Source organism: Haemaphysalis longicornis, unplaced genomic scaffold, assembly GCF_048455015.1.
Source record: "Haemaphysalis longicornis isolate Haplotype H1 unplaced genomic scaffold, Haemaphysalis longicornis Haplotype H1 scaffold_7, whole genome shotgun sequence".
NCBI lineage: Eukaryota > Metazoa > Arthropoda > Arachnida > Ixodida > Ixodidae > Haemaphysalis > Haemaphysalis longicornis.
The window spans coordinates 18,795,798-18,821,873 of NW_027526422.1; the positions used below are offsets into that span (position 1 = coordinate 18,795,798).

The window sequence follows — 26,076 nt, forward strand, 5'->3', positions numbered from 1 at the left end:
CTTGTCCGAATGCGGCAACATAATATTCGAGATATTACGTATACCTGTGCTTCTTGAATATGTACAACTTTGGAAGAGGAGCACCTGCTGCTGCTTTCATTCTGCCTTTGAATGGCGTGTGCTAAGGAGGGTCCTACTTGGCTTACAAATCAAGCAAGGTAATTTCTGGCTGGTGACTCTGCTTGTCGTGTGCTCCGATGTCAGTAATGAGAAGAGGAGAAGAACAGGCACTGACATTGCATTCTATGTGCGAAAACAAGTTTATTTACTAGGCAGGGTTGAGGCAATCAAAATTAAAAGTAATCGGTAACATGCATTTGCTTGTGTTTCTTGTGTTACTACTCCATGAGCATCACTTGGAACTTGCCGGAGAGTTTCGGCACAGCATCAGTATTCTCATCTGCTGAGAAATAATGTGCTGCAACATCCAGCCTCAATGCTGATTTGCATGCATCTCTAGTAAATTTGGTTTGGTTTGGATTCGCAACACATTGTAATCACTCTAAGCTGACTTCTTCTGCAAGGGGCGATGGAAAGCAGGGGATCCCAGTTCGAATTAGCCGTTTTGGGTACCGACGTGTCCGAATTAGCGGGAGTTTTCCCCTATTGAAATATGCAGGGCTGCGCCGAGACCAGGACGTCAGTTCAAATTGGCGAGCTTCTACTGTAATGGGAGCTGCTTTTGTTGCAGAGAGGAACAATGAGACGGCTAGGCTCACTCTTGGTGTCGTAGCAAAAAAAATAATTGCAGTTTTTGCATCATGTTTTTATAAACCCTGGCCAGCTGCATGTGTGGTGGGGTAGAGGGAAAAGAACGACCACGGTGGTGACGAGGATGATTTGAACATATGCAGACCTTGGTTACCTGCAACACTATATACAGTTCATGTAGAATTGCTCAGCTCGTGTGGCAGCATCGGTGTCTCAGCTTATGGACATCTCATCTAGCATCACCGTCAACCTTCTCAGTGTCCTGCGTACAGCTGTAGAACTTGATCTTCTCATGTTGCCCAGCATACTGCTTTTCTTTTTCCCTGGCACGTGTATGCAGGGTGAGAAAAACTGAGCAGCCTCTTTGAGAGAGCAAGCACATCACCTGTTTGACACTTGGTTGACGAGGGAGCTGCTTGGTGGGTTCTGCTGTCAGCGCACAGGTCCTTGGCCACCGGCTGCGACTGCTCGACGGGCCGCTGCGCTTGGTCCTGCTTGTAGTACTGGGCTGGCTCAGGCTGGTGCTCGGCCGCGCCCTTGTCGCCCTGCTGCTGCTGCGCCTCCTCCTTCTGCACCTTGGGCTCCTTGGTCTGCTTGCCCTTGTCGGCCTTCTTGGCGTACTTGGACTGCTGCTTCTGAGGGGGGCAAAAAAAGGGGAAGGCTGGCTGGGCAGGGGTCTCCATAATTGTGCGTGTTTGCCCCGAGGGCAAGATTTGAGCACGACGGACATGAAATGCAGGCAAGCAAGTTGAGTGGACGGGGCCATTCCCACCTCAACGGAAAGAGGGAGCCGCAGTGGCCCGAGAAGGGATGGTTGAAAGGGTGAGAAACCCTACCCAATTCTCGCAATATTATGTACATTTGTATATTTGCACTCAAAAAGCTTAGTCCCTCTGATGTATTAAAGAACACATTTCAAAAGAAAATCCCGCTGCAGTATTTGGCCGATCAAATTCAATTAGAATAAATGCTGAGGTGAAGTGTAATATTCTTTTTTCTCTTAGTTGTCCCTTCCTGCCCATCTTTGTACGAGTTGTTTCAGTCGTGGTGTCTGTACGGGTTCTCTCTTCTGCCACGTGCTGCTGTCTTTCTTTTTTTCTCTTCCCTGTTCAAGTGATGGGTAAGCGCGAACTGTCATTGTGCAGCCTTGTTAACCAGCCTGCGGGACCCACCTCCTGTGCTGCAGCCTGGTCTTTGTTCAGCTTCTCCTTTTGTTTCTGTTGTTTGTAGCCTTTGCTGTCGGCCATGGCGTCCTTGTTGCCTGGCTTGCCCTGCAAAGCGGAAAAAAAACGGACAAACTTTAAACGGGCAGAGCTTAAGTTTGATGACAAAAAAAAAAAAGCCTCAATGCTTACTCCACCACTCAACCACCCAATGCCTAGCAAGCCGCATGCTTTTCATGAAAGCAGCAGAAAAAAAATGAAGGAAGCTCACGCGTAAGACTTGAATGTAGCGAAGCTGTACCCAAAGTTCACGACCATCACGAAGGTTTAAGTCCACGATTACAGGTGATTTGCTTCGTCTCCGCTTCCGCAACAACCTTTACTCCATCATTGTTGCTATAAGTGCGAACTTCCCTCATTTTTTTTGGAAGTGATAATTATTGGACACAACCTTTGAGGGGCGTATGCTATGACATGCATTTCTCGTTCCGAGTAAGTGTTGCCACGATACGCAAACTCTGAAGCGCTCGGCTTTTTCTTGGTTTTTCTAACTGCCAGGCGGCCGCCGTAATCTTGGCCAATCTCCCTAAGTGGGTATGCTGGCTTGACAAACACGCGCCGGGGACGCTGGGCGGCCGTCGCGGGGCACACACGAGCGCTCGTCACTTTCGTGGTTTTAAATGCAGAGCATTTCTTAGCCTCGCCTCTTCCTGCGTCGGACGGCGTCAACAGCTCCGCGTCCGCAGCAGGTGCGCCTCTCCTCCTTCCCTCCTCTCTCAACAGCAGCTGGCGCGCGCATGCGTCGTAGTCAGCCCGTTCGCTCCGTCGTGGTCTCGGCGTAACAGGTGCGTGATAGCAGCGCGGTGGGGCGTGGAAGGGCGCGCGCTGCTTGCATGCTCTCCCCCCCCCGTACTGCTCTCCCTCTACTGCGCGCGCTGCAAAAAATAAAGCGGCTAGCGGTCGCTCGTGCTTCATTCACTGCGTTGCTCCTTCCTTCCTTGGTTGACGCTCGCCCCACGCTAACGCGACTTTACTCTCCCCTCTCTACCCCAAACCAACACCAACGCAACTACGACCCAACTACCCACCCTAACGCGACTTTACGCGGCGTTAACGACCCCCAATGCTCTGCATTTACTCGTGTTCCCCTCGCGGGAATTTTTTTTTTTACGTATTTGCACCTGGCTTGTTTTTGTTACTGCAGAAAGGAAGCGTTTCGTGAAACATGGAATATCCTCGACAAACAGGGTCACGTAAGACAACGTCGCTTATGCCAATCGGCAAGTGCGTGTAAGACAACTGTGTAAGCGTGTGTAATGTGGGGCCGTGACTATTCTGTAGCTGTTGAACATGATGGTACATCACCACATCACCACGGTGTAAGATACCTTTAGGGGAGGACACAGCTTGCAAAACAAACGTCTGCAGCGCCCTCCAGCGCGAGAGAAAAGAAGCTGCTCGAGTGCCAGCCCCTCGGAGGTGTTCGGACCTTTTCGGCTCCACGTCGGGCTTTCTCGGCAGCTTTCGTAACTGGTCGTTTGCTCGCGGCGGCTTGGCCGATACCGTCGGCCGATGGAGCAGACGATAATTTGGGGAAAGCCGTGCGAAAGCATCTGTGCTCACCGCAGTGTTTCAACGTGATCTGGGTAGGTTTTTGAGTCGGTAACAATAAAAAGAATACATAAAACACTAAACCGAGGTGAATGTGCGGCGCGGTAGCCGTTGAACACTCACGCAAGTGAGAATTATGCTTGCGCAATGAAAAAATGAGGTGGAAAGGACTACGCCGGCACGCGCAGCTGACAAGAAAACATGACAATTTAACGTTCCCTGCAATCCTAAACAAATGAATGCGTGCTCTGCAGCCATCCCCTGCAGACAATGATGCTACTTGCAGTCGGAATTTCTCAGTGTGTGCGGTTACTGCGGTACGAAACTGCACTTTTCGGAGCTTGGAGTGGAAGTACTACTGAACGTCGAAGAGGTATGCGGTCGCAAACGATGCGGTCAATGCAGTGCCGTCGATTTTACCGTTGGCTACATCACCCCAGCGACTCAGTGCCAGCAGCGGCGATGGAAGCGTCCGCTGCCCGAACAGCGCCCCGAAATACAAGGTAGGTAGATGAATTGCTGGAATGGATTAAAAGCGGCGAGTACGCTGATGTTTCTTCGTCGTAAATGATGTTGCACAACTTGGTAAATGACATTGCAATTGTCGAAGTCATAGCAGTGTTCAGAGGAGCGTCGGCGCGGGTACAAATGATGTTTTAACTATCGCAGGTGTTTTAACAAGGCGGGTAAAATCACGCGTTAAGATCGCATTGTGTGAGCTCACACGGTGAGCTTACACAAACGAAGTTGCTTTTTTGCATGTCGCCGGTGCATGCGAGCCACATTGCTCCGGACAGTCGTTGGTGAAGTTGCGAGGTGCGAAGTTGCGAATTCTGCCACCAGATGACTTTTCAATCACGCGCGGCGCCACGAACGTTCTTTTACAGCTTTTTGGGATGCTGTGTGCACTGCGCCAATGTCTGCCCATGTCAACAGTATAGCGGCTAATGTGCCCCAAAACATACCTTGTGCTGCTTGCCCTTGGTGAATTTGACTTCAGCTTCCTGCTTTCCTTCCTGGCCAGCCTGCTGATTCTCGTTCTGCTGCTGCTGTTCCTGCTGGCGTCCCTGCTCGCTGCGCTCAGAGGTCCACCCATTCTCGTGCTGCTGCTGCTTCTTTCCGTGCTTGCCTTTGCGCCTGCGTGTCAAACAGTACATGAGCGCGCTTGACCAGAGGTTCACTGGTTTAAAACTCTATTAGGTCCAGTTTTATTGTCCGAACACTTTGTCTTAAACAGGCATTAAAGGGGCACTGACACAAAAATTTTGCATCTTGTTTTTTTTTTTTGTTGCGATAAGTAGCTAGTGACCTACTTATAACCTGTAGAAACCTCATTTGCTTCAGCGTGCGACGGTTGTTTAATTAGAGGCATTTTCAATGCGGCCAGTCGCAGTTTCGGTTTGAGCGAGTGCCGCGAAACGATGGACTTTGTGTGAACAAAGCTGACCACGTGACCGTCGGAGCGATATCACAGAGCAGAGCCGCCGTAGCACTGTCGAATCCGCATCGACGGCAGTTTCTGCGAATGCCCCCACGGACTGATCTCGTGAGGCGCTTAATTAAAAAGCGACCGTGGATGTGACGCAGGCGCTGCGAGTGCAAATGCTACCGCGGCTAAAGAACGACGCGCGACGCTCGAGACGGTGGGTGGCAAGACGCGCGCTGGGAGCAGCCGGCCGGTCTGCCTACAGGCACTACAGGTCCGCCTACAGATGTGTTCGGCTCAGCACTGCGGCGGATATTCGAGTGCCGCACTCGTAAGCGGTGCAGATGACAATTTTTAATGCAACCCGCCATCGCATCATTAACTCCTTTCTCATGTAAGCCACCATGGTCAGGACTTGGGGACAATTTCGTGCAGCGGTAACAAGCTATCACTCGAGCTACCTGCGCCGGCCTGGGCCACTTCGCGGCCGTGGCCGCCGCCTGCACAGCGACCGTGCGGCTAGCTCAGTGAGCTTTTCGTGCCTCCGGCGCGTTTTCGCATCCAATGGTAATAAACAGTAATAGAAACAGAGTGCCTGGAATCGCTGTAGAACTTTGGTCGCGGCCAGCTGTCCGATTAGCTGACGAAATCACGGCGCCTCCGCCGCCAACGATCGGGTCGTTCGCTCTCGAGAGCAGAAGCTCCGCCCTTCGGCCCTCCGATTGGAGCGGCGAGCCGGCGAAAAACGCCGGTAGTGCGGAAGCGGCAAACACAAACTCGTGACGTGTTTGGATGTTGTTTATTTACAATTGCGCGTGGTCCTCTGCTGGCTGCTCGGTTGCGTTTCGCACACTTCAAAATTGATTTTAAATATGTTCAAGGCTGTATTCGCCGCTGATATTTTTGCAGATGATGTATATGTGTTCCCACCAATCTATCTCCGAAGTTATCTCGCCTTCAAAATTTTGTGTCGGTGCCCCTTTAAGTTCTACAGAACATAATGCCTATTTCGTTATTGTAGAACTTGAATGTATACATAAGCCACAAGGTCTACAGTGACGAAATACCAGGCAGTCGTAAACAGGAATGTTAGCGACTGTAGTTAGCACGCTGTCCTTTAGTGTCCTGCCCTTTGAATGGTCCCACTTGGCGCTCTTAAATAAGCCAGGATTAATGGGTTTGTGAAGACCACAAAGTCCTTACTGACACCTTGGAACATTTTTTTTCTCAAGAAGACCGTCCCTCCAACCAGCCAACAAATGGTACCCAACCACGCATGTATCATGACACCTTGTGAAGGGATGGACGGACAACCTTGGACTAGATGGAGCACAGGAAAACGTTGTGCTGCATACTATCAATGCCACCGCTTCACGCGTCCAGTATTCGCTAATTAGCTAGCCGGTATCCATAATTTATCGTAATTAATTTATCCGTAAATTATTTAACCGGGTTTTCTGCCTCTGCGCACGCGTAGTAGAGCCGGCCGCCTACCGGATACCGTACCAGGACCGGTTCTCCGCTCTGCTATAACTATCTAATGACTCCCATCCGCCATTAGAGAGTTTTAGCAGTCCGTCCGTTCCGTCGCTTACGTAGCTAGCGTGTTGACCGGGACCCGTCTGGGCACTTGGGCATTCGTCACGGTAGGGGGATTGCCTGCCTTCGCCATGTCCGCGCCTCCTCGCTTTTCCTCCTCGCCCTTCCGCGTGCGCAGGCGCAGATCGGTCCCGGCCAACCCGGTACGGACGGGCTGCTAAAACTCTCTATTGACTCCCATCCGAGACGAATCCATTCTTCCTCTCCAAATTTTAATGCCTGCAGGCCCCCCCCCCCCCTCCTCTCTCTCTCAGAGTCTGTTTAAGCTCTTTGGCTATGTCGTCGTAGCACATGCAGGAATTAACTGAATTGGAAGTTGTTCTTCAATCTGTGTGCTATAGATAAATAAATAAAAGTAGCAAATCTCACTTGGTCCATTTCACCCATATGCGCTGGTATTTGTCCAACCCAGTGGTTCTCAAATGGGCGTTCGCAGGCCTCAATGGGTCCGCCGGGGCATTTCAGCGTTCTGCGAAGCTCTCGCCGATACTTTTCTCCTTTTTTTTTTTCCAAACTTGCCGGAAACGCAAAAATCATGCACCCTTAGAGATCTAAAGGTGACGATGGTTGAACGCGAAGCGTTCTCGTGAGGCATTCCTTGGTTGTCGTTCTGAGTTTGTACTCTGACTCGCAGACGGTCTGGACTTAGCTAGATTCGCTGAGCTTTGGCTTTGACTCGCCGACAGTTTGGACTTTTTATCGTAGCGGCTTTGACTTCGACCCTTCGCCCTTTGATTTCGCAGAAACTTTTACGTTCAACCATCGTGACGCCGTTAGACGGAGGGGTGCATGGTTTTTCTAATTTTGCATATCTATGCACCCCTATCCAAATCCGAACTGCTTCGACCATGCGCCATGCGCGAGAATGCGCCATGTGGGAATGGCGCATTCTGCTCCGGCCACCGTAGTGGACGGACGTGGAATGTCTAGCTCCCCCACTGGAGCGGTGTTGGCGGTAACGGGGTTTTAGCCAGTGCTGATTTTATCAACGAGGAATGCGAAGTCATTTTACCCCATCTTCCCAGCGGATCGACCACCCAGAACACTCTGTTTTTACATGCTGACATGAAAGCGTGGCCTTATCAGGTCGAAGAATTGCGCGACATGTTGGTTCGTCTGGCGCAGCTGCCCGAAGTTGTCACTTTGGAGCGTACCAGGTGAACCACGTTCAAGGACGCTGAAGGAGCAAAGTAGCTGGTTGCTTTGAAGGACGTTCGTGACTGTGAAGGACCGCCCGTGCATCGTCATTGATCCGCAGAATCAAGACGTTCGTCTGAAACTCCATTGCGTTCTTCACAAAGTTCACAACGACCAAGTGTCGACTGCCCTGGGGCCCTACGGAAAGTGACGGATGTCACCAGAGACCGGTGACATGTGCTCGCTTCACAACCCCAAGCGAGCGCTCGACGATGTAATGGGCGACGGAAGCACCGCAACAGACGATAGGATAATGGGACCGCTCAGAGAGAGAATAAACTTTTTTCATTGAGCCACCCCCACAAGCGCCGGCTTTTCGGTGGCCTGCGTTCGACTGAAGTGGGAAGAAAACCGACGTTAATTAGCTGTCTGGACCGTCGCCCGAACGGTGCATTGCAATGCAAAGGTAAGCGCCATGCTGTCGCCTTCCCTTCACTAATTGATCACGAAGCTAACGAGAACACTGCATATTGCGGTCTTGAGAGTGCGAGTGCTGGGTACGAAAGAGTAAGAAAATCATCCTTGCTATTGAACTTGACCTCGACGTATTGGCGGTTCAAGAAACAAAGAACGAGGATGATGAGCAGACACCCGCCGCGGTGGGTCAGTGGCTGAGGCGTTGTGCTGCTGAGCACTAAGTCGTGGGTTCGATTCCGGGCCGCGACGGTCGCTTTTCTGATGGAGGCGAAAAGCAAAAAACGCCCGTGTGTGAGAGATATCGGCGCACGATGAAGATCCCCAGGCGGTCAAAATTAATCCGGAGACCTTCATACGGCGCGCCTCATCGCCTGCGTTGCGTCGGCAATCAATTGATGATGAGCAGACTGGCAGTATACGGTATACGGTGCACCACTTTACGGCGCACATAACGCTGTCGTCAGCCACGCAGTTGGTATGTCAGCGGTCTGTGTGGTTTGTGCGCCGAAGTGTGGGCGTTCAGGTAAATGAGGTGACGACCGGACAGTCAGGGTGGCTTGTGGTTTGTAATTTTACGCTCTCTGGTTTGGAATGGAGGATTACATGCCTGTACGCTCCGAACTCAGTAGATTAGAGAAAAGCATCGTTTGAGGGCCTGCGCCAATACCACGATAGCGCAAGCTACTGATCGTGCTAGGGGATTTTAACTGCGTGTTTACAGCCGGTGCCAAAGCAAGCACCAGACCCTGCACTGCAGCATTTGAGAATCGTCTAAATGTCTTTGCTTTAGAAGGCGTCGCCGAGTGCCTTGAGGGCGGGCGAGCGGTCACATTCACGCCTTTCCAGGCAACCACTCATGCCGGAATAGACAGAGCGTACGTGTCACACTGTACTTAGCGCCATTGTGTCTGTATTTTTGTGTGCAGCCGGTCACGTTTAGTGACCCTTGTCTGGTCGCATTTTCGATTAGAGTTTCGAACAAGCAAGACACAAAAAATTAATTTGGATCTGTGGAAGACGAATTCTAAAATATTAGAAAATAGAGTGTTCACAAACAACTTAATGATTCGTGTAGAAAAACAACGCTGGAAACAAAATAGGGCCCGCGGTGAAATGGTAAACGTTCAAACAGCAAAAATCGACGCGGTAGAGCGATCGGTAGCAATAAAAATAAAGGACAGAAACTGTTTTCCGCGACAATCTAGAAAAAAACACACGGGAAGAGTGCCGAATGCCAGGCGAGTTCACACCCGAGATACGAACAGTGAAACAAAAGCTAGATGCGCTCGAGACAGAGCGCTATCGCGGAGCGAAGGCAAGGGGCAGGGCCGAAAGAAATATCGCCGATGAAGCGCCGGCAGAAAGAGCGCTTGGCACCGAAAAGTGCACCATGCTCGTTGAAGTCATTTGAAAGAAACTGAATAGCAACGTGGTGTTGAGAATGATAAAGACAAGTGGAGAACTGTTTGACAGCAAAGCTGTACACCTCTACCGCCCCCCCCCCCCCCCCCCCCCCAACGGTTTCATCTCGGTGGGCAAGAACGCCAGGGTGACAAGACGCCGAGCGCATGCTTCGGGCTAATCACGGCATAAATCATAGAGCTCAGAATTCGTTTAAGGAAACCGCAAACCAAGCATCGGAACCGCATTATGAATGGTAAGGCGCCTGTGAATCATGTGTTCTATGTTTGCAGATTATCTTTGAAGGCTAGGCGGGACTAGTGTCACTGAATAGAGCATTTCTTGCCCAATACGCCGAGAGCTTGCGTCAGGCTAGGCAGGACCCAGCATTTGCCGCGTCTTTGGACACATTCCTGCTGCTGAGACACGCGTTATGTTTGATTCGCATTCGGAACGATGTCAGTCGCGAAGAAGCCGCGGAGCAGAAAGGTTAAGCTAAGCCTACCAGAGTTGACCGACTGAAACGCATAAACCGCAAAATGGCGGCCCCCATGAACCGTCGCAGTGTAAACAAATGTCACGTAATGCGAACTGTCCAATGATCGTGGCGGCGGCACGGAACAATGGGAGAAAAGAGTTCCGACACTCTGTACCCTTATCTAGTCACACTAGCCGAGCGCAAGCGACAAGCCCGCTGTGACGACGAGAAACATTTCATACCCTCCTCCATCACTATCTGCAGTGGTTTACAACAGCTTTGCTGGACATCCACTTTCGCAGGGCACGATGGCGACCAAATTTTTTCCAGCACTACAAAAAATTGTTCGCATACAGCCGAGTTGGTATTGAGCGCTTCAAAAGTGATTACCTCCACCTTTTGCTCAGACTTAAAGACGAAACAAAAGCTTCCACTCTACTCAGTCGAGGAGGTTAAAAATACATTTTAAGAAATGAACCCTGTAAAATCACCTGGGCATGATGACCTCACTGCGGCCTTTTACATGAACTACCGCCAATTTTGACAGATGTGTATAACGAGGCTGGCCTACGATAGTAATGTTGTGCCACCGTCTTTCGCGGTTTCACACACAGCTCTTATTCGTAAAACCGAAGACCGCGCAATGCTGCGTCAGTTCACATCATATAGGCCAATAAATTTAACCAATGTTAACTATAAAATAGTCATGAAAATATTAGCTAGAAGGCTGAAACGGTAATGACAGAACTTGTGGGACCACGCCAAACGTGTGGTATTAAAGCACGCATGATCTCCGCGAGCATCCATAACGTGCTGGATGCGAGCATCCATAACGGTTGGGTGCTGGAGTGAGTGAGTGAGTGAAATGCGTTTTATTGAGCCGGTGAAGTGGGAATGGTTCCCTGTGCTTCGATGCCACAGAAACCAACGTAGCGATGCTTCAGCTAAACTTAGATTTGGCAGAGACACGCCCGAAACATTGCTCTGCATTTTAGCCTATGTGAATCATTGGCTCTGTTATTCCGGAATGTGTGGCCAGAAGTACAGGTGTTGTACGACATAACTAATAGTGAACAAGACTGTGGGAGAAAGCATAGAAGTACAGCACTGCGCGCGCCAAGGATACCCTCTGAGCCTATTACTTTGATTGATTGATTGATTGATTGATTGATTGTGGAGTTTAACGCGCCGACGCAACGCAGGCGATGAGGCGCGCCGTAGTGGAGGGCTCCGGGTTAATTTCGACCACCTGGGGATCTTTACGTGCGCCGAAATCTCGTACACATGGGAGTTTTTGCTTTTCGCCTCCATAAGAAAAGCGGTCGCCGCGGCCGGGAATCGAACCCGCGACCTTGTGCTCAGCAGCGCAACGCCTTAGCCACTGAGCCACCGCGGCGGGTCATATTACTTTCTGTCTGTGCATTGCATCAGTTTGTTTAAGCATTATATATGCTTAAGTGCACAGTACAAGGATTTAGACTGCATGGGGCAGAAGTTGGGATGACAGTGCATGCGGACGATATGGCTGTTTTTTGTTCATGTGTGGAAATTATCAACGCAGCAGTGACACTCGCCAAACGAGCTTGTAACGCGAATGGAAGTTCTGTGTTTTGGAGAAAACGCCTGGGGTTTTGGCATGGAAGCAGGCCATCAACCTCTAACAGCTTCACTAACATAAATTGGGTCAGCACGCCGGCAAGGTATACCTAGGTATGCCTTGGGAGTTTTATAGAGGCAGCGATCCGTATTGGAGGAAGGAAGCCGCCGTAATAAGAACATAAAAGTGGAAAGGGTGCAACGTCAATGTTTTGAAGAACCATTGTGTGCAACTTATTTTTTATTTTTTTGTTTCCAAACTGTGGTATGTCCTTCAAGTTCTTCACTGTTCACTAGGAAATTTGCAAAGACTGCACGTATATTCTCTGTGTTTATGTGGGGGTAAAAGCGGGAACGGACAACCCGGACAAACTTATTTCGTAAGGCAAAGGATGGAGGTTTGGGACTGGCGCACTTGTTTGTACGTCAAAATGTAAATCGTTTCTTATTCCTGCGAGGTTCGCAACGATCCAACGTTGAGAACTATCTGCCCATTGCGTTTGGATAGAGCGTTACCGGATATCACCGACACGGCCAATGCTATGCCTTGTGGCCTACATGATTTTACGAGAGAAGTTGCACTCTCGTGCGTTTTTAGTGCGCAGCACTTTGGCGCCCGGTGCTGTGGTTTGGCGGCGGCGGCGGTGATGTCCGCGTGACCAAGCGAGCGATTGAGACACCGAAGGCAGAAAGAACACGGAGGAGGAGCGTCTGGCGAAGGTGTGAAGGGGAGGGCGGCACGCGCTGCTATGGCGTCATCTCTCTCACTGCCTCACCCTCACACTTCCGCCATGCGTCTCCGCCGGGGAGCGCCCTCCCCTTACACTTTCGCCTCACGCTCCTTTTCCGTTAGCGGCTCATCCCAACCACGTGACATTTGCGCGGGAGGTTCAAGCCCGATTTGCAACAACATGCTCGGCGGCGGCGATGAACTGCGAGATAGCGGCAGAGTAGCGCGCGCCACCGTGCGTTCGCTGATCACGCGATCACTTCCTAAGACGCTGCAGCTATGCGCCGTGACCGAGAAGACTGCAGTTCGCGCTGTGCACAAATTTCGCATTAGGGTGTATAATAATCGTCAGGGCTTTTTTCGCTGTTCTATTTTCTTGGGAGTACTTGTGTCACGTAAATAAAAAAGAGGTATAAAGATGTGCGTGATGTAGTCCTCCCCGAACCAATGTACCGCATGATTTATAGAGTATGAAGGGAAAAAGATGTGCTTAATAAGATAGCTAAGCGTATGCAGGTACCCCCAGTGTAAAGACGTTTTTCTTCAACGTGCATACTGGAATCCTCTATGTTAAGAAGAGGATGGCAGAAAAGAATTGTTTGTACCATAGGGAATTGACTGTTTGACATGCAAAAAAAAAATCTGAAACAATTCAACATGTCTTCCTTGATTGTTGGGATGGTGTGTTTCTGTGGGGCGGGCTTCAAGAAACCCTGAAAAAAGCGTCTGCCTGCGGATGCTCAAGGCATACGGTACTTGCCTGTAGAAAGCAAGGATAGCATTTCTTACTACCTGATCGTGCTTGTTGGATTGAGCTGTATTTGGGAGGTGTTGCGACGTTGTCATCTCACCGCTGACAACCCGTCGCTGCATACGGGAAGGCGTACCCGAGCCGAGCTCCGCCGCCTCCGACGTGCGTGTGGTAGCGTGATGAAGAGAGCGGCCAGCCAATGTTGCTGCCTTTAAGAAGACCAGAAGCCGAAGGCAAACTTAACTTGTTTCCTTCATGGCGAGAGATGGGCCGAAGCCAGACAAAAGCAATGCCCGACGGGTGAGGTTACAGTACAGGACTCGAGCAGAGTAACAGCATTGATTCACTGCTTAAACAGGAATGAACTGCAGCGCTTGGGGGGTCTTATTTATACCCAAAACGCTAAAGGTCAAACAAGCGTTCCTTCTATAGTTCATACCACAAGCTAGGTGCAGCACTGTGGAAGCTACATTGTTGTCCGATAGAGCGCCCACTGAGGGCTCCTAACTCACCGTGAAGGGAGTCCTCAAAGGACCTTTCAGTCTCCCCTCTCGGCAGGTAGAACCGCAAGGCCCCGGCGCCTATTCTTGCTTTCCTTCATGGTAAGTTAGGGGCCCTCAGTGGGCGCTCTATTGACAACAATGTAGCCTCCACAGTGCTGCAGGCCGATTGTAGAATGAACTATAGATTGTGCACACAACACGAACGAGACAGACACACACAACACTCTTTCCAGAGTTCGTGAGTGGTCGGTAGTAGCGGCGCACGCTGAGTCCGAGAGAGGGGAGAGAGGAGGTCTCCGCAGCGGCTTCCGCATCCTTCGGACAAGTTGAAACATGCCTCGTCTGCCACCACTTAAGTTTGAATCACGCCGATAGCGAGGCACCAGCGATCCGGGCATGTAGCGACGCGTTTGAATCCGTCGGCTGCAAGCGTGAGTCACCGACAGAGGGGCGTGCTTGAAAGGCGAACGTAGTGGAGGCTTCGCCACACAGCCGATGATTGTTGCACAAAGCAAAAGCGGCGGGCTGATTCGTAACAAAGGCAAGAATGACCGCGAGGTACTTTTAAATACGTGACGTCAGCCAAAGTCAGGTTGACGGCTTTTATCAATGTGTGACTGTGTTTCTTTTCTTTACGTAATCTCGGTGGTTTGTAAGCGACAAATCAGGCAATAAAGAAAAAAAGTGTCGGAATGGTGCAACCGGATCGACGTCGACGTCGATCCGATTGCACCATTTTGACACTTTCCGACACCATTCCCGACACCATTCCGACACCAACACCCAAATAGTTATTTTCTTTCACTTCACCAAATATCATCATCATCGTCAGATAAAGTTGGCTTCCATGCAGTACGTTTTTGACGCGACATATGCCATCAGTGAGACATAGCAAGGTTCGCTTTAAAATGTGGCTTTGCTGCGTGACCTGCACACGTTTAACTTCTCCGCGTAGCACACGTTTTAACGTCGGCTTTTTGCGCATCACGAGAGCCATGCGAAAAAGCCGTACACACAAAAGGCATGTTCATGTTACAGGACACGGTTTCCGCGACTCTTATGGGCAAGAGGTAATGTTGACTATACGACACGCATCAGCATAACGGTCAGACGCAAAAGGTGGGCATTGAACTAGTGCACGGGGGACAATAGCTGAAAGTGCATTATGACACTGATTAACAACAATCATTGTTACTTCTGCAAGCCCAAAAGGGGTTCGCGGCCCATTCGTGGTTAAAAACCATTGGTTCAACCGTTTGGTCTGTCGGTACCCGTATAGCCGTTTTGTTTTTCCTAGAAAACGAGTATGATTTGGTGGTGGCAAATATGGGGAGGGTGTATGAAATTAATTTAGTTCTGCCCAAATCTGTCTCACAACTGGATGACGCTAACACCAACACATCGACGGCCATCGGAGATGGGTTCTGCCCAATGTGCTTGTTTTTTTTTTATTATTTTGAGTTCAGTTAAAAAAATGCTGTTACTTTCGCAACACCTCTGCTAAAAAACAAAGTACAGTTGGTCGCTCTCGTGCAGCATGTCCGCAACATATTAGAAGCTTAGTTCATGTCACTGGATATTCATACCCTTTTAGCCTGTACAAGTGTGTACGTTCATGCTGTAGCCTTTGATTAAAGTAATTGTCTTAAATTTCCTCTCAAACTCTTTCAGAAGTGATGCTCAGAAAGGTGTTAAGGCCTGCCTTTTCGTACCGTCGTCACGCTCCCATCTTAAATAGCAGGCACAATAAACTCAAACGTTTACTCTGTCCATGATTTCATCTGACTGCACATCTACCATTTTTTTATCTTTCATTACGAAAGGAGGAATTTTGCTGACGGACTCGCGCATTAGTAAATCTGCAAAATTGGTTGAAGCGCGAGGGATAGGGATGGAGCCGTATTCCAACTGCAGCGTTCTGGAGTGTGAAGAAAGAAAGAAAAAAGAGACTTAACGGTACTCGGTGTACTTCTAAGTGGCCCCTGTCACGGTAATCAGAGCTAACCTAATTAGACGAGCGCGCAAATGCATGCAGACACCGGATTCGGGTCTGCCACGACTGAAACGTAACAAAGAAAAGTACGAAGAAAAGAGGGGACGGACTTGGTCGCTTAAACGCCGTGTGCTATTTTGCCTGGTCTTGGTTGAAAATTGCCCTTTACGCAGCGAAAGAAAAAAAAAACGCAAAAGAAGGCGAAATAGCCGGAACTCTGCAGTGGAACACCATTCCGGCGTCAACAGTGCCCAGGAGCACAGAGATAAACGAAAACGTGGAGAGCGGAATGTAACGGGACTCGGGAAGGACACAAATTTAGCGTAAGCGAACATGCGGGAGGCAGCACGGGGAGTTGCAGTGAGAAAGAAATTCGGAGAAGAGAAATGCGGCCGAGTGCCGCCTTAACGGTCGCCAGTGCGGGCTTCTAATTGGCCACCAGGGGCTGTTCCGCTCGTAATTGGATTGGCGACGACCGCCTGTTGAGGCCCCGCGTGTGTGCGCGAGGCGTCGATTAGGTGTCGTTACGTCGACGCGTCAATGTTTCAGCGACTGGACTTCGCCGGCACGCGGGAAGTCTCGAGGCTTCTCGCAGGAAGCCCAAAGAAGACCGACGCGGCTCGTTCCGGGCGCTGTTGTTTACATTCTGCCCTTCGCGCGGGCGTTAAGGAATGGGTGAAGATCGCTCTAAGACAAAATAAGTAAAGCAAGACGCTGCTCGCAGCGCTGGCGCAGACGCGACGCGGCGGCGCCAGAGCACCGGGAGGGAGGGGCGAGAAAGGTCAAACGGGTGTGTGCTGTGGTCGTTCGCACCACCATCAACTTCGTGGGGCTTCCTCCCACGTTTACGGTCGCCGTCATATAAAAGGCGCGGCCGGCCGGCCAGAAGTCGCTCTCGCCGCACGCGCTTCTGCGGGGAGATTGCGGGGGAAACTGCCCGCAGAACGGACATCAAATCTCGCGCTCGAATATACGGCCGCTGTGGTTGGTTGCTTGCTCTGCGGGTTCGCCGGAGAAGAAACGGCGGGGAAGGGCTTGCGAGGAGGCTGAATGGCTGTGTTCAGGAGGCGGCACTGACTGACCTGTGAACGACTCGGAAATGCAGAATAAAATGGCGAACAAAAGTGTTCAGGTTATCAGACGACGCATTAGCACCCTTTCATTGAGAGCGAACCTCATGATTCCCATTGTCTCTGGAGCCCATGGCTTTTTGTGCGTGTTTTATGGCCACATCGTCCAGCTAGCCCAACGGGCCTCTCTTCCACAAAAAAAAAAAAAAAAAATATTGGTTCATCCGTTCACAGAGGAGGCGCCGGACATGTGATGACGCCAGAGAAAAGAAATGGCGGAAATATCTGCGCAGCCAGATTGCGATGGCATTTATTGCAAACCCTTCTGCGCTCGCACTACCGCACTAACAATGCTCCACTTGTCGGGAATCTTTGGAAGCCCGACAGTAGGTAAATTACGTCGCTGTTCTTGGTGTTAAAGTAAAATAAATCATAAAACGCGACCTTCGTGTAAAGTTTTAGCGCTAACTGAGAAGCGGTTGGCTCAGAAAAAAAAATTGAAGACGTTCATTTATTGTCGGAACACCCTGTACTTGCGTGGATGTGGTGACGTCACCCCATTTCAGCAACTTGACGTTGATTGGGACCAAATTGGGTGAACCGTTACGAGGGAACGTTTGATCCCAACTTGTGAACATTTGGTCACGTGACCATTAAAGAATTTCGGCAGGCCGCTTTACGGCGTACTGATCCTGCAATTGCAACGATAATTGCGACGAAGGAACGCCTATTATACCTCTTATCGGCTCGTTGGTCGCGCCTAAATTTTCTCCATTTCGAGTAAGTCGTTCAAACAGTCGCTGAATCTGCGTCAGAGCGCCGTGGTCAGAGAAGACTGCCGCATTACGAAGGGCAAAATACAGCGAACGAGTACAATGTGATCATATCCGCGAATAACATCGGATGCGCATAGGCGTGACGTGTTTTGGATGGCACACAATACGCGAAAATGTATACACGCGGCGGTGGAAGCGTCGGATGTGACATATTTGCAAGCACGCAAGCACGGGCCGAGATGGAGGCAGGGTGAAAATATGCGCAAAATGCCGACGCCCACGCTGAGGGCGTCCGTGCCACATTTTTACGGCGTTAAAATTGCGCACGTCGAAAAAAAAAAAACAGCGACGTTTGGTGTTGAAAGAAAGAAAAAAATAAGATTGAGGAGATGGGAAAAGTCGAATGATGGGGTTGAGCGAACCTGGCCAGGCAGGGTGAAACTGATCGCGTGCCTGAGCCGGTGCGTGCCGGGAAGCGTCGCGTGCCCCAGCGGCCGCCCGAGCGCGCTGGGAGGATAAGGAAAGCCGTTTCGCCGGCACATGCATGCAAAATGAAGGCGCCCTGCCCATGCGAGGGTCGGCTGCACCGCACGGCACAAGTGCGCGGCAAAAAGAGAGCTTCTCGAGCGCGCCAAGCGTTTATGAATCGCCCTTCCTGCGTTTATGACCTCTCGATGCCCGAAAAATCGGGCCACCAGTAAAGCTGGGGCCGAAAGAAGCAGGCGGGCGGCCGGATGCTTTTGCGAGCCCGGTAAAAGTGTTGGACACTTTTGTGCGTTCAGTTCGCCTTTCTCTTTCTGCGTGTCTCTTGCAATGCAGCGCTCCACGCCACGTTCCACGGCATCTTTCCCGCCAAATTTGGAGTAATGTCGCGTGCGTCAATATTACCGAAGTTTGAGAGAAGCCTGAAGGGGCGAGCTGGAACGTTCATCCCACCGGGCATGAATTGCGCATGAGGGCTTCGGTCAAAAAGCGCTGTGGGAACAGCGTTTTGTGTGACGTTTGAAATCGTTAGCTTTCTTGGTGGGACCGATGGCGTTATGCCAGAAAACTAATGCATTTCCCCATAGACCGGTTGGTAGACCGAAAAGCTCCGATAAGATCTCTGTACACACGGCGCATGCGTGAAACCGGGCTTCCATTGTGTCAAAACGGTTACTTGAAAATAACGAAGAAGGAACAGTTCTAGATAAGACAATACACGCATCGATCATGAAGAGGGCGTGCAATAGCATGCCTTTATCTCAGAAACCACGTGTCGGTATACATTTAGATCGTTCGTAGATGCCCGCGGCGGCCGCTTTTCTGATGGAAGCAAAAGGCGAAAACGCCCCTGTGTTCGAGATTTCGGCGTACGTTAAAGATCCCCAGGGGGTCAAAAAGAATCCGGAGCCCTCCACTACGGCGCGCCTCATCGCCTGTGTAGCATCGGCGCGTTAAACCCGACAATCAATCAATCAATCAATCAATCAATCAATCAATCAATCAATCAATCAATCAATCAATCAATCAATCAATCAATCAATCAATCAATCAATCAATCAATCAATCAATCAATCAATCAATCAATCAATCAATCAATCAATCAATCAATCAATCAATCAATCAATCAATCAATCAATCAATCAATCAATCAATCAATCAATCAATCAATCAATCAATCAATCAATCAATCAATCAATCAATCAATCAATCAATCAATCAATCAATCAATCAATCAATCAATCAATCAATCAATCAATCAATCAATCAATCAATCAATCAATCAATCAATCAATCAATCAATCAATCAATCAATCAATCAATCAATCAATCAATCAATCAATCAATCAATCAATCAATCAATCAATCAATCAATCAATCAATCAATCAATCAATCAATCAATCAATCAATCAATCAATCAATCAATCAATCAATCAATCAATCAATCAATCAATCAATCAATCAATCAATCAATCAATCAATCAATCAATCAATCAATCAATCAATCAATCAATCAATCAATCAATCAATCAATCAATCAATCAATCAATCAATCAATCAATCAATCAATCAATCAATCAATCAATCAATCAATCAATCAATCAATCAATCAATCAATCAATCAATCAATCAATCAATCAATCAATCAATCAATCAATCAATCAATCAATCAATCAATCAATCAATCAATCAATCAATCAATCAATCAATCAATCAATCAATCAATCAATCAATCAATCAATCAATCAATCAATCAATCAATCAATCAATCAATCAATCAATCAATCAATCAATCAATCAATCAATCAATCAATCAATCAATCAATCAATCAATCAATCAATCAATCAATCAATCAATCAATCAATCAATCAATCAATCAATCAATCAATCAATCAATCAATCAATCAATCAATCAATCAATCAATCAATCAATCAATCAATCAATCAATCAATCAATCAATCAATCAATCAATCAATCAATCAATCAATCAATCAATCAATCAATCAATCAATCAATCAATCAATCAATCAATCAATCAATCAATCAATCAATCAATCAATCAATCAATCAATCAATCAATCAATCAATCAATCAATCAATCAATCAATCAATCAATCAATCAATCAATCAATCAATCAATCAATCAATCAATCAATCAATCAATCAATCAATCAATCAATCAATCAATCAATCAATCAATCAATCAATCAATCAATCAATCAATCAATCAATCAATCAATCAATCAATCAATCAATCAATCAATCAATCAATCAATCAATCAATCAATCAATCAATCAATCAATCAATCAATCAATCAATCAATCAATCAATCAATCAATCAATCAATCAATCAATCAATCAATCAATCAATCAATCAATCAATCAATCAATCAATCAATCAATCAATCAATCAATCAATCAATCAATCAATCAATCAATCAATCAATCAATCAATCAATCAATCAATCAATCAATCAATCAATCAATCAATCAATCAATCAATCAATCAATCAATCAATCAATCAATCAATCAATCAATCAATCAATCAATCAATCAATCAATCAATCAATCAATCAATCAATCAATCAATCAATCAATCAATCAATCAATCAATCAATCAATCAATCAATCAATCAATCAATCAATCAATCAATCAATCAATCAATCAATCAATCAATCAATCAATCAATCAATCAATCAATCAATCAATCAATCAATCAATCAATCAATCAATCAATCAATCAATCAATCAATCAATCAATCAATCAATCAATCAATCAATCAATCAATCAATCAATCAATCAATCAATCAATCAATCAATCAATCAATCAATCAATCAATCAATCAATCAATCAATCAATCAATCAATCAATCAATCAATCAATCAATCAATCAATCAATCAATCAATCAATCAATCAATCAATCAATCAATCAATCAATCAATCAATCAATCAATCAATCAATCAATCAATCAATCAATCAATCAATCAATCAATCAATCAATCAATCAATCAATCAATCAATCAATCAATCAATCAATCAATCAATCAATCAATCAATCAATCAATCAATCAATCAATCAATCAATCAATCAATCAATCAATCAATCAATCAATCAATCAATCAATCAATCAATCAATCAATCAATCAATCAATCAATCAATCAATCAATCAATCAATCAATCAATCAATCAATCAATCAATCAATCAATCAATCAATCAATCAATCAATCAATCAATCAATCAATCAATCAATCAATCAATCAATCAATCAATCAATCAATCAATCAATCAATCAATCAATCAATCAATCAATCAATCAATCAATCAATCAATCAATCAATCAATCAATCAATCAATCAATCAATCAATCAATCAATCAATCAATCAATCAATCAATCAATCAATCAATCAATCAATCAATCAATCAATCAATCAATCAATCAATCAATCAATCAATCAATCAATCAATCAATCAATCGTTCGTAGATGCGTTTACTTAGTGCGCGAGAAATCGTCACATGATTTCGTTCTCCGTTTGCGATTTGGGTCTTGAAGGTGTGACGATCGCTGTAGCTTTCGCGCTCCTCTCAACTGTCTGAACGAAGGGATAGTAGATTTTTTGAGCCTCCTTTTCCCGGAGCCACCAACACCGTGGTTTTTGGTCCAAGTGCTGAACAGGGACTTGCAATAATGCTTAATGCGCAGTATTGACGAGTTTCGTAAACCACAAATGCACTTATTAATTTGGGCGTTTAGGCGAAGCCATGCTCTCTAAATTTCGATAATATACCCAGCTTTCTCGCTCAAAATTACAACCTCTCAGGAACCTAGAAAAACCACTTTAGGAAAATGATATTTGGCATAAAGCTAGAAGTCAACGTGAAGATTAAAACGCTAAAAGAAATTTCAGCTTTCTGAATATTTTTTTTGTGTAATTCGCTGTCAAATCTAACTCCCCATGCATTTCTATGGGATAGTTCCCATGGCTCAGGAACCCAGTCGCGCACGCGCGCGACTTGAAACTGTGCACAAAGCAAGTATTCACCCAAAATATTAGCTGTGCAAAAGAACTTTTCATTTCGCTAAAAACTTGCAGAGTAATCACCTTTGAAAGGACTGCCATGAGCGGGAAAGCTGCACATGCTAGAAGGTACTGCGTCGTGCTCATTGCTTACAAAGGAGAGGGCGCTTAACTTGCGGCAACGACTACGTCTCAAATTCGCAGCTCTTTTTGTGAATGAGGTTGCTCAGCTGGAATGATATATACTGCGCTGAGCTGCGTTGGCCGCAGATGGGCACACCGCCCGACCGGCGCAGTGCGAAAGCATTACCAGCCTAGCAAACTGGATTTCGCCTCTGTCTGTGTGAAGCCTTCTTTTCAATTGTATTTTTACGTCCGAACTCTGCTGGCAGCATTCTCTTGTTTTTCTTTTCTTTTCTTTTTTACGTTTCTTGTTTGTCTTCTTCCTGCTGTACCCCTAATGTCTAATATTCACCACTCATCAACGTAGTCACCCCCCATCTGGAGTAGCAAGCAAGGGCTGACCTCACCAGTTCACATTAAAAAGCATTCTCTCTCTCTCTCTCTCTCTCTCTCTCTCTCTCTCTCTCTCTCTCTCTCTCTCTCTCTCTCTCTCTCTCTCTTTTCTTAGGTAGCGGAAAGAAAATAAACACTTTCGGAGCTGGCGTCAACACCCCCCCCCCCCCCCTCTCAGCTACGATGCCTCCATATCCATCTCAGTGGTTTCACTATTTCGGCAAAATAAATAAATAAATAAATAAATAAATAAATAAATAAATAAATAAATAAAAGACGCACGTATACGCTTGCACATCGAAGATCGTGATGGCCGGAAATAGCTTTGGACCGCTTTTGTCACCGATCGGAGACCAAACTATACCGAGTAGATATCAGGGGCAAATGTCCGAATCGGTTAGAGTCGGCCGCAGGTTACTGACTCCAGTGCAGTTCCTTTGAGCATTGAGCTAGCTAAATTTGCCCCTGTCGGACGTCTCAAAGCTATTTTGCTGACACGTGATGGGCGTTGCCTGCATTTGTTGGGTCCCCGCGGCTCGGAATGTCAACGCCGCAGCCGATTTAATCTCGCTCCTGTCGAGCTGCTGTCGGCTCCGGGGAATGGAGGCCGCCGAGATGTGATATCCGGACATTGCCCCGCACACGCCCGCGACTGTCACTCGCCGTGATGCGCCCCTTCTCTTTGGCATCGGGAGCCAATCTTATTCCTGGCTCGAGAGACTTGCGTGTACTCTACGGCGCGTCGCCTTCTCATCGAAGCCGTCAGTGTTTTCTCGTCACTCGCTTGCGTCTCTTCAGCCATTGTATTCTTTGACCTTATTTCTGCTGGGTGTTTCTACTGAGTGCTAATTTGTGCGCATCTTAAAAGGGCCATGAAGAGGAAATACAAGTTTGATTCATTAGAAACACTGCTGTATCCGGATAACAATGACGCCACTTTTACCGAAAACCTCAGAAATATTAGAGATATTAACGAAAACTTGTGCGACTGTCCTGTAATTTCTCTACGACGCCACAGAATCTCGAACCAAAGCCATCGCCAAGAAATATGACCAGGCGATTGTAGTGGGGCCTTTACTTCCCTTTCATCGTGCCACTTGAATGCTAACGTGCCGTTAACGGGCATATGACGCCACTCCTGCCCATATTGCGTCACCGCGGCGCGAAATTTGAAAGTTGTTCAACGTTGATTTAAATAGTGGTCAGCCTAAATTAAATTGAGGACACACACATTTCTTGAATTTTTCCGCTTTAAAAGACGTCTTTCGTGGCTGGAGTGAAGCTGAGTGGGTTACCAAGGGCTAGTTCTTTCGAATTGAACAAAGTTGTGTTTTGTCTACATGGACCTTTTAAACGGACTCTGCAACACTCCCGATAAACGCTTTCGCTCTTTCTTTCGCTGCGAAAGCACTGCGAAGCTATATTGCCAGCACGCAGCGGCAATGTGTGATTTGCCCGTCGCAGCAGATATGCCTTTCGTTTCTGCTTTGGTTTTGTGGCTTTCTCCTTAAAGTGGCTATCGGATGCGTTCGTGTCTGCAACTGAACGAAAGAAGGGCAATAGCCGATACACGGCCGTAATGACGTAATACCAGCGGACGAAGAGCGACAGGTACGGGAAAGAGAGAAAAATCTTTTGAGCAAGTTTCAAAGTTATCTGACGAACATATAGAGCAGTAATTTTTGGCTGAGGTACTTTGCGACCCCCTTATTCTAAGTATTGAGTATGTTGGGTGACTACGTTGCGCAAGCATTTAAGTTGAAAAAAGTGTTGCAGGGCCCCTTTAAGACGCTCACATCGTATAGAGGATAAAATCTACTGTTCATGATGTGCAATGGAGATTTCGGTGCAGTCACGACGTGCTCTGCGTGGCTATCCTGTGCCCCATTTGCTGTAAAATTTAAGGACGGGCCTGTACAGAGGATAGTCGTATTCTTTGTCCATTGTGCACGCTACAGCGTCATATACGTAGAAAAGGGGGCAAACAAAAAGCTCTAAACTTAAAGTCTCATAGGGTCTAGATATCAAAGCTCAGTATTGTTCTATAAGAACGAGGAAATCTAATCTGATGGATTTTTTTTCTTTAAAAAAACGACGTATGTTGCGGGCAGTGGATAGAGCAGCGAAAGACAGAGCTGGAAGCTATGAGCGAACGAAACGCTCCATGCTGGCGTACATAGCGCGATTCTCCAGATTCTGGCTGAAAAAAAAGCGATGTTTTGCGCAGCTCGCGAATAAATAAAAGGGAAACTTCTATCGCTGCTGCCTGCGTTGCCTCGCCGGCGATTCTGCCGCTTCCGTTGCAGCTGCTACCGTCGCCGTGTAGGGCGGGCTTTTTTGCACGTCTGCGGTGCTCGGCAGGTAAGCACCGCTTTTTCTCTCTCTTCCTCCGGTTTACCGTTCCCTTCTCCGCTCTTGCAAGCACTCGACGTGCTCCACGGACCGCGATAAATGTTCGATAGAAGAAGAGAAAATGGGCTCCCTCTTCTTCTTTCTGCTTCCGACCTTTGAGCGCGACGCCCGGACCATTTCCTGGGTAGAGGCGGGAAGAAAGCGTCGGATCGGGAAGAAATGCCGCGGCGGGCGTGATGCCGCCGGGGTTGGTACCTGGCGCAATGCTCCGCCAGCTGCAGTTTCCTCCTTCGACGTGGCCCGCAGCGAGGAACCCGGCGGTCTTGTGTACCGAGTTCCTCCCCCGCACCTCGCATTGAACCGCGCGCCTCCTCCGACTGCGTTCATTTCGGCCCCGAGGCACACGCTGCGCTCCTCAACTGCCGCGGTGCTCCGAAGCGGGCCTTCGCCTCTTCCACCGCCGTTCTTGCTTTTTACTGCCGAATCCCGCCAAGCTCGCAGCAGGAGATGCAGCCGGGCTAAAGAAGCACTTCTCGCGGTTGAGCGTCTATTATTATTGATTTTATTCCCGCATTCCCTTGCACTTCTTCGCAGAGGCGGAAGCAGCCAGGAATGCCACTGCGAGCGAGGTGCGCATTCGGCGCCGTCGTCTTCTCCGGCAACTGTCTGCCCCCCCCCCCCCCCTCTTTATTTACTTTACCGTGCCCAGCTCTCTGCGTTTTTTTTTTTTTTTTTTGTGGGTTGATACTGATGTACGATGGAGGACAACGAATCTGTTTAGCGAACTTAGACAACTGCCTAGTTGAGCTCCCTCATGTGTAAAGTAAAGACAAGAGATCGGGAAGCAGTCCTTCCCTGTCTACCTCAAGCTGCATAAAGGGGATCTTGAGAATGAATATTTTAGCTTCAGAGCAGTGCCTCGAACTGCGAATCCGATTTATTCTCGGAAGTGTTTTCCTTCGGTATTCCTGATGCACATAAAGGAGTACCGACGAGTGTAGGAAAGCGTCGATAACACTCTTGGCTTATTAGTAATGTCGGAAGCATCGGTGACTGTTGGTGAATTTTATTGCGTCGCACTTAGCAAAGTAACCGAAATGAAGAAGGGGATAGGACTCCAGGACGTGTGCGTGTGCGCGTTGTTGTTGTCGCTGCCACTAGCGTTACCCCTACGGAGTACGAAAGATAGCTTTGAGTGATGTTATTCAGAGAGGGGGGTCTGAGAAACAAACCTTTCGGGTAAATCGGTTTATGTTGCCCCCGCGTATTGCT

At 47.7% G+C, this 26,076-nt stretch overlaps 1 protein-coding gene across 2 annotated transcripts in view; it reads right to left on the bottom strand.

The window, feature by feature from the left end:
* LOC144144652 (uncharacterized) overlaps positions 1–26,076 on the bottom strand; it is an 86,248-nt gene that overhangs the window by 1,433 nt on the left and 58,739 nt on the right. Inside the window, exons 3-5 of one of the 2 annotated variants that reach the window (XM_077676179.1) lie at positions 4,451–4,622; positions 1,884–1,982; positions 1,097–1,343 (exon numbers count right to left, since the gene is read on the bottom strand). In XM_077676179.1, the coding sequence (XP_077532305.1) occupies positions 1,097–1,343; positions 1,884–1,982; positions 4,451–4,622 (518 nt within the window). Of the gene's footprint in view, positions 1–1,096; positions 1,347–1,883; positions 1,983–4,450; positions 4,623–26,076 lie in introns of both variants that reach the window. The other variant, XM_077676178.1, reaches the window with a different exon arrangement.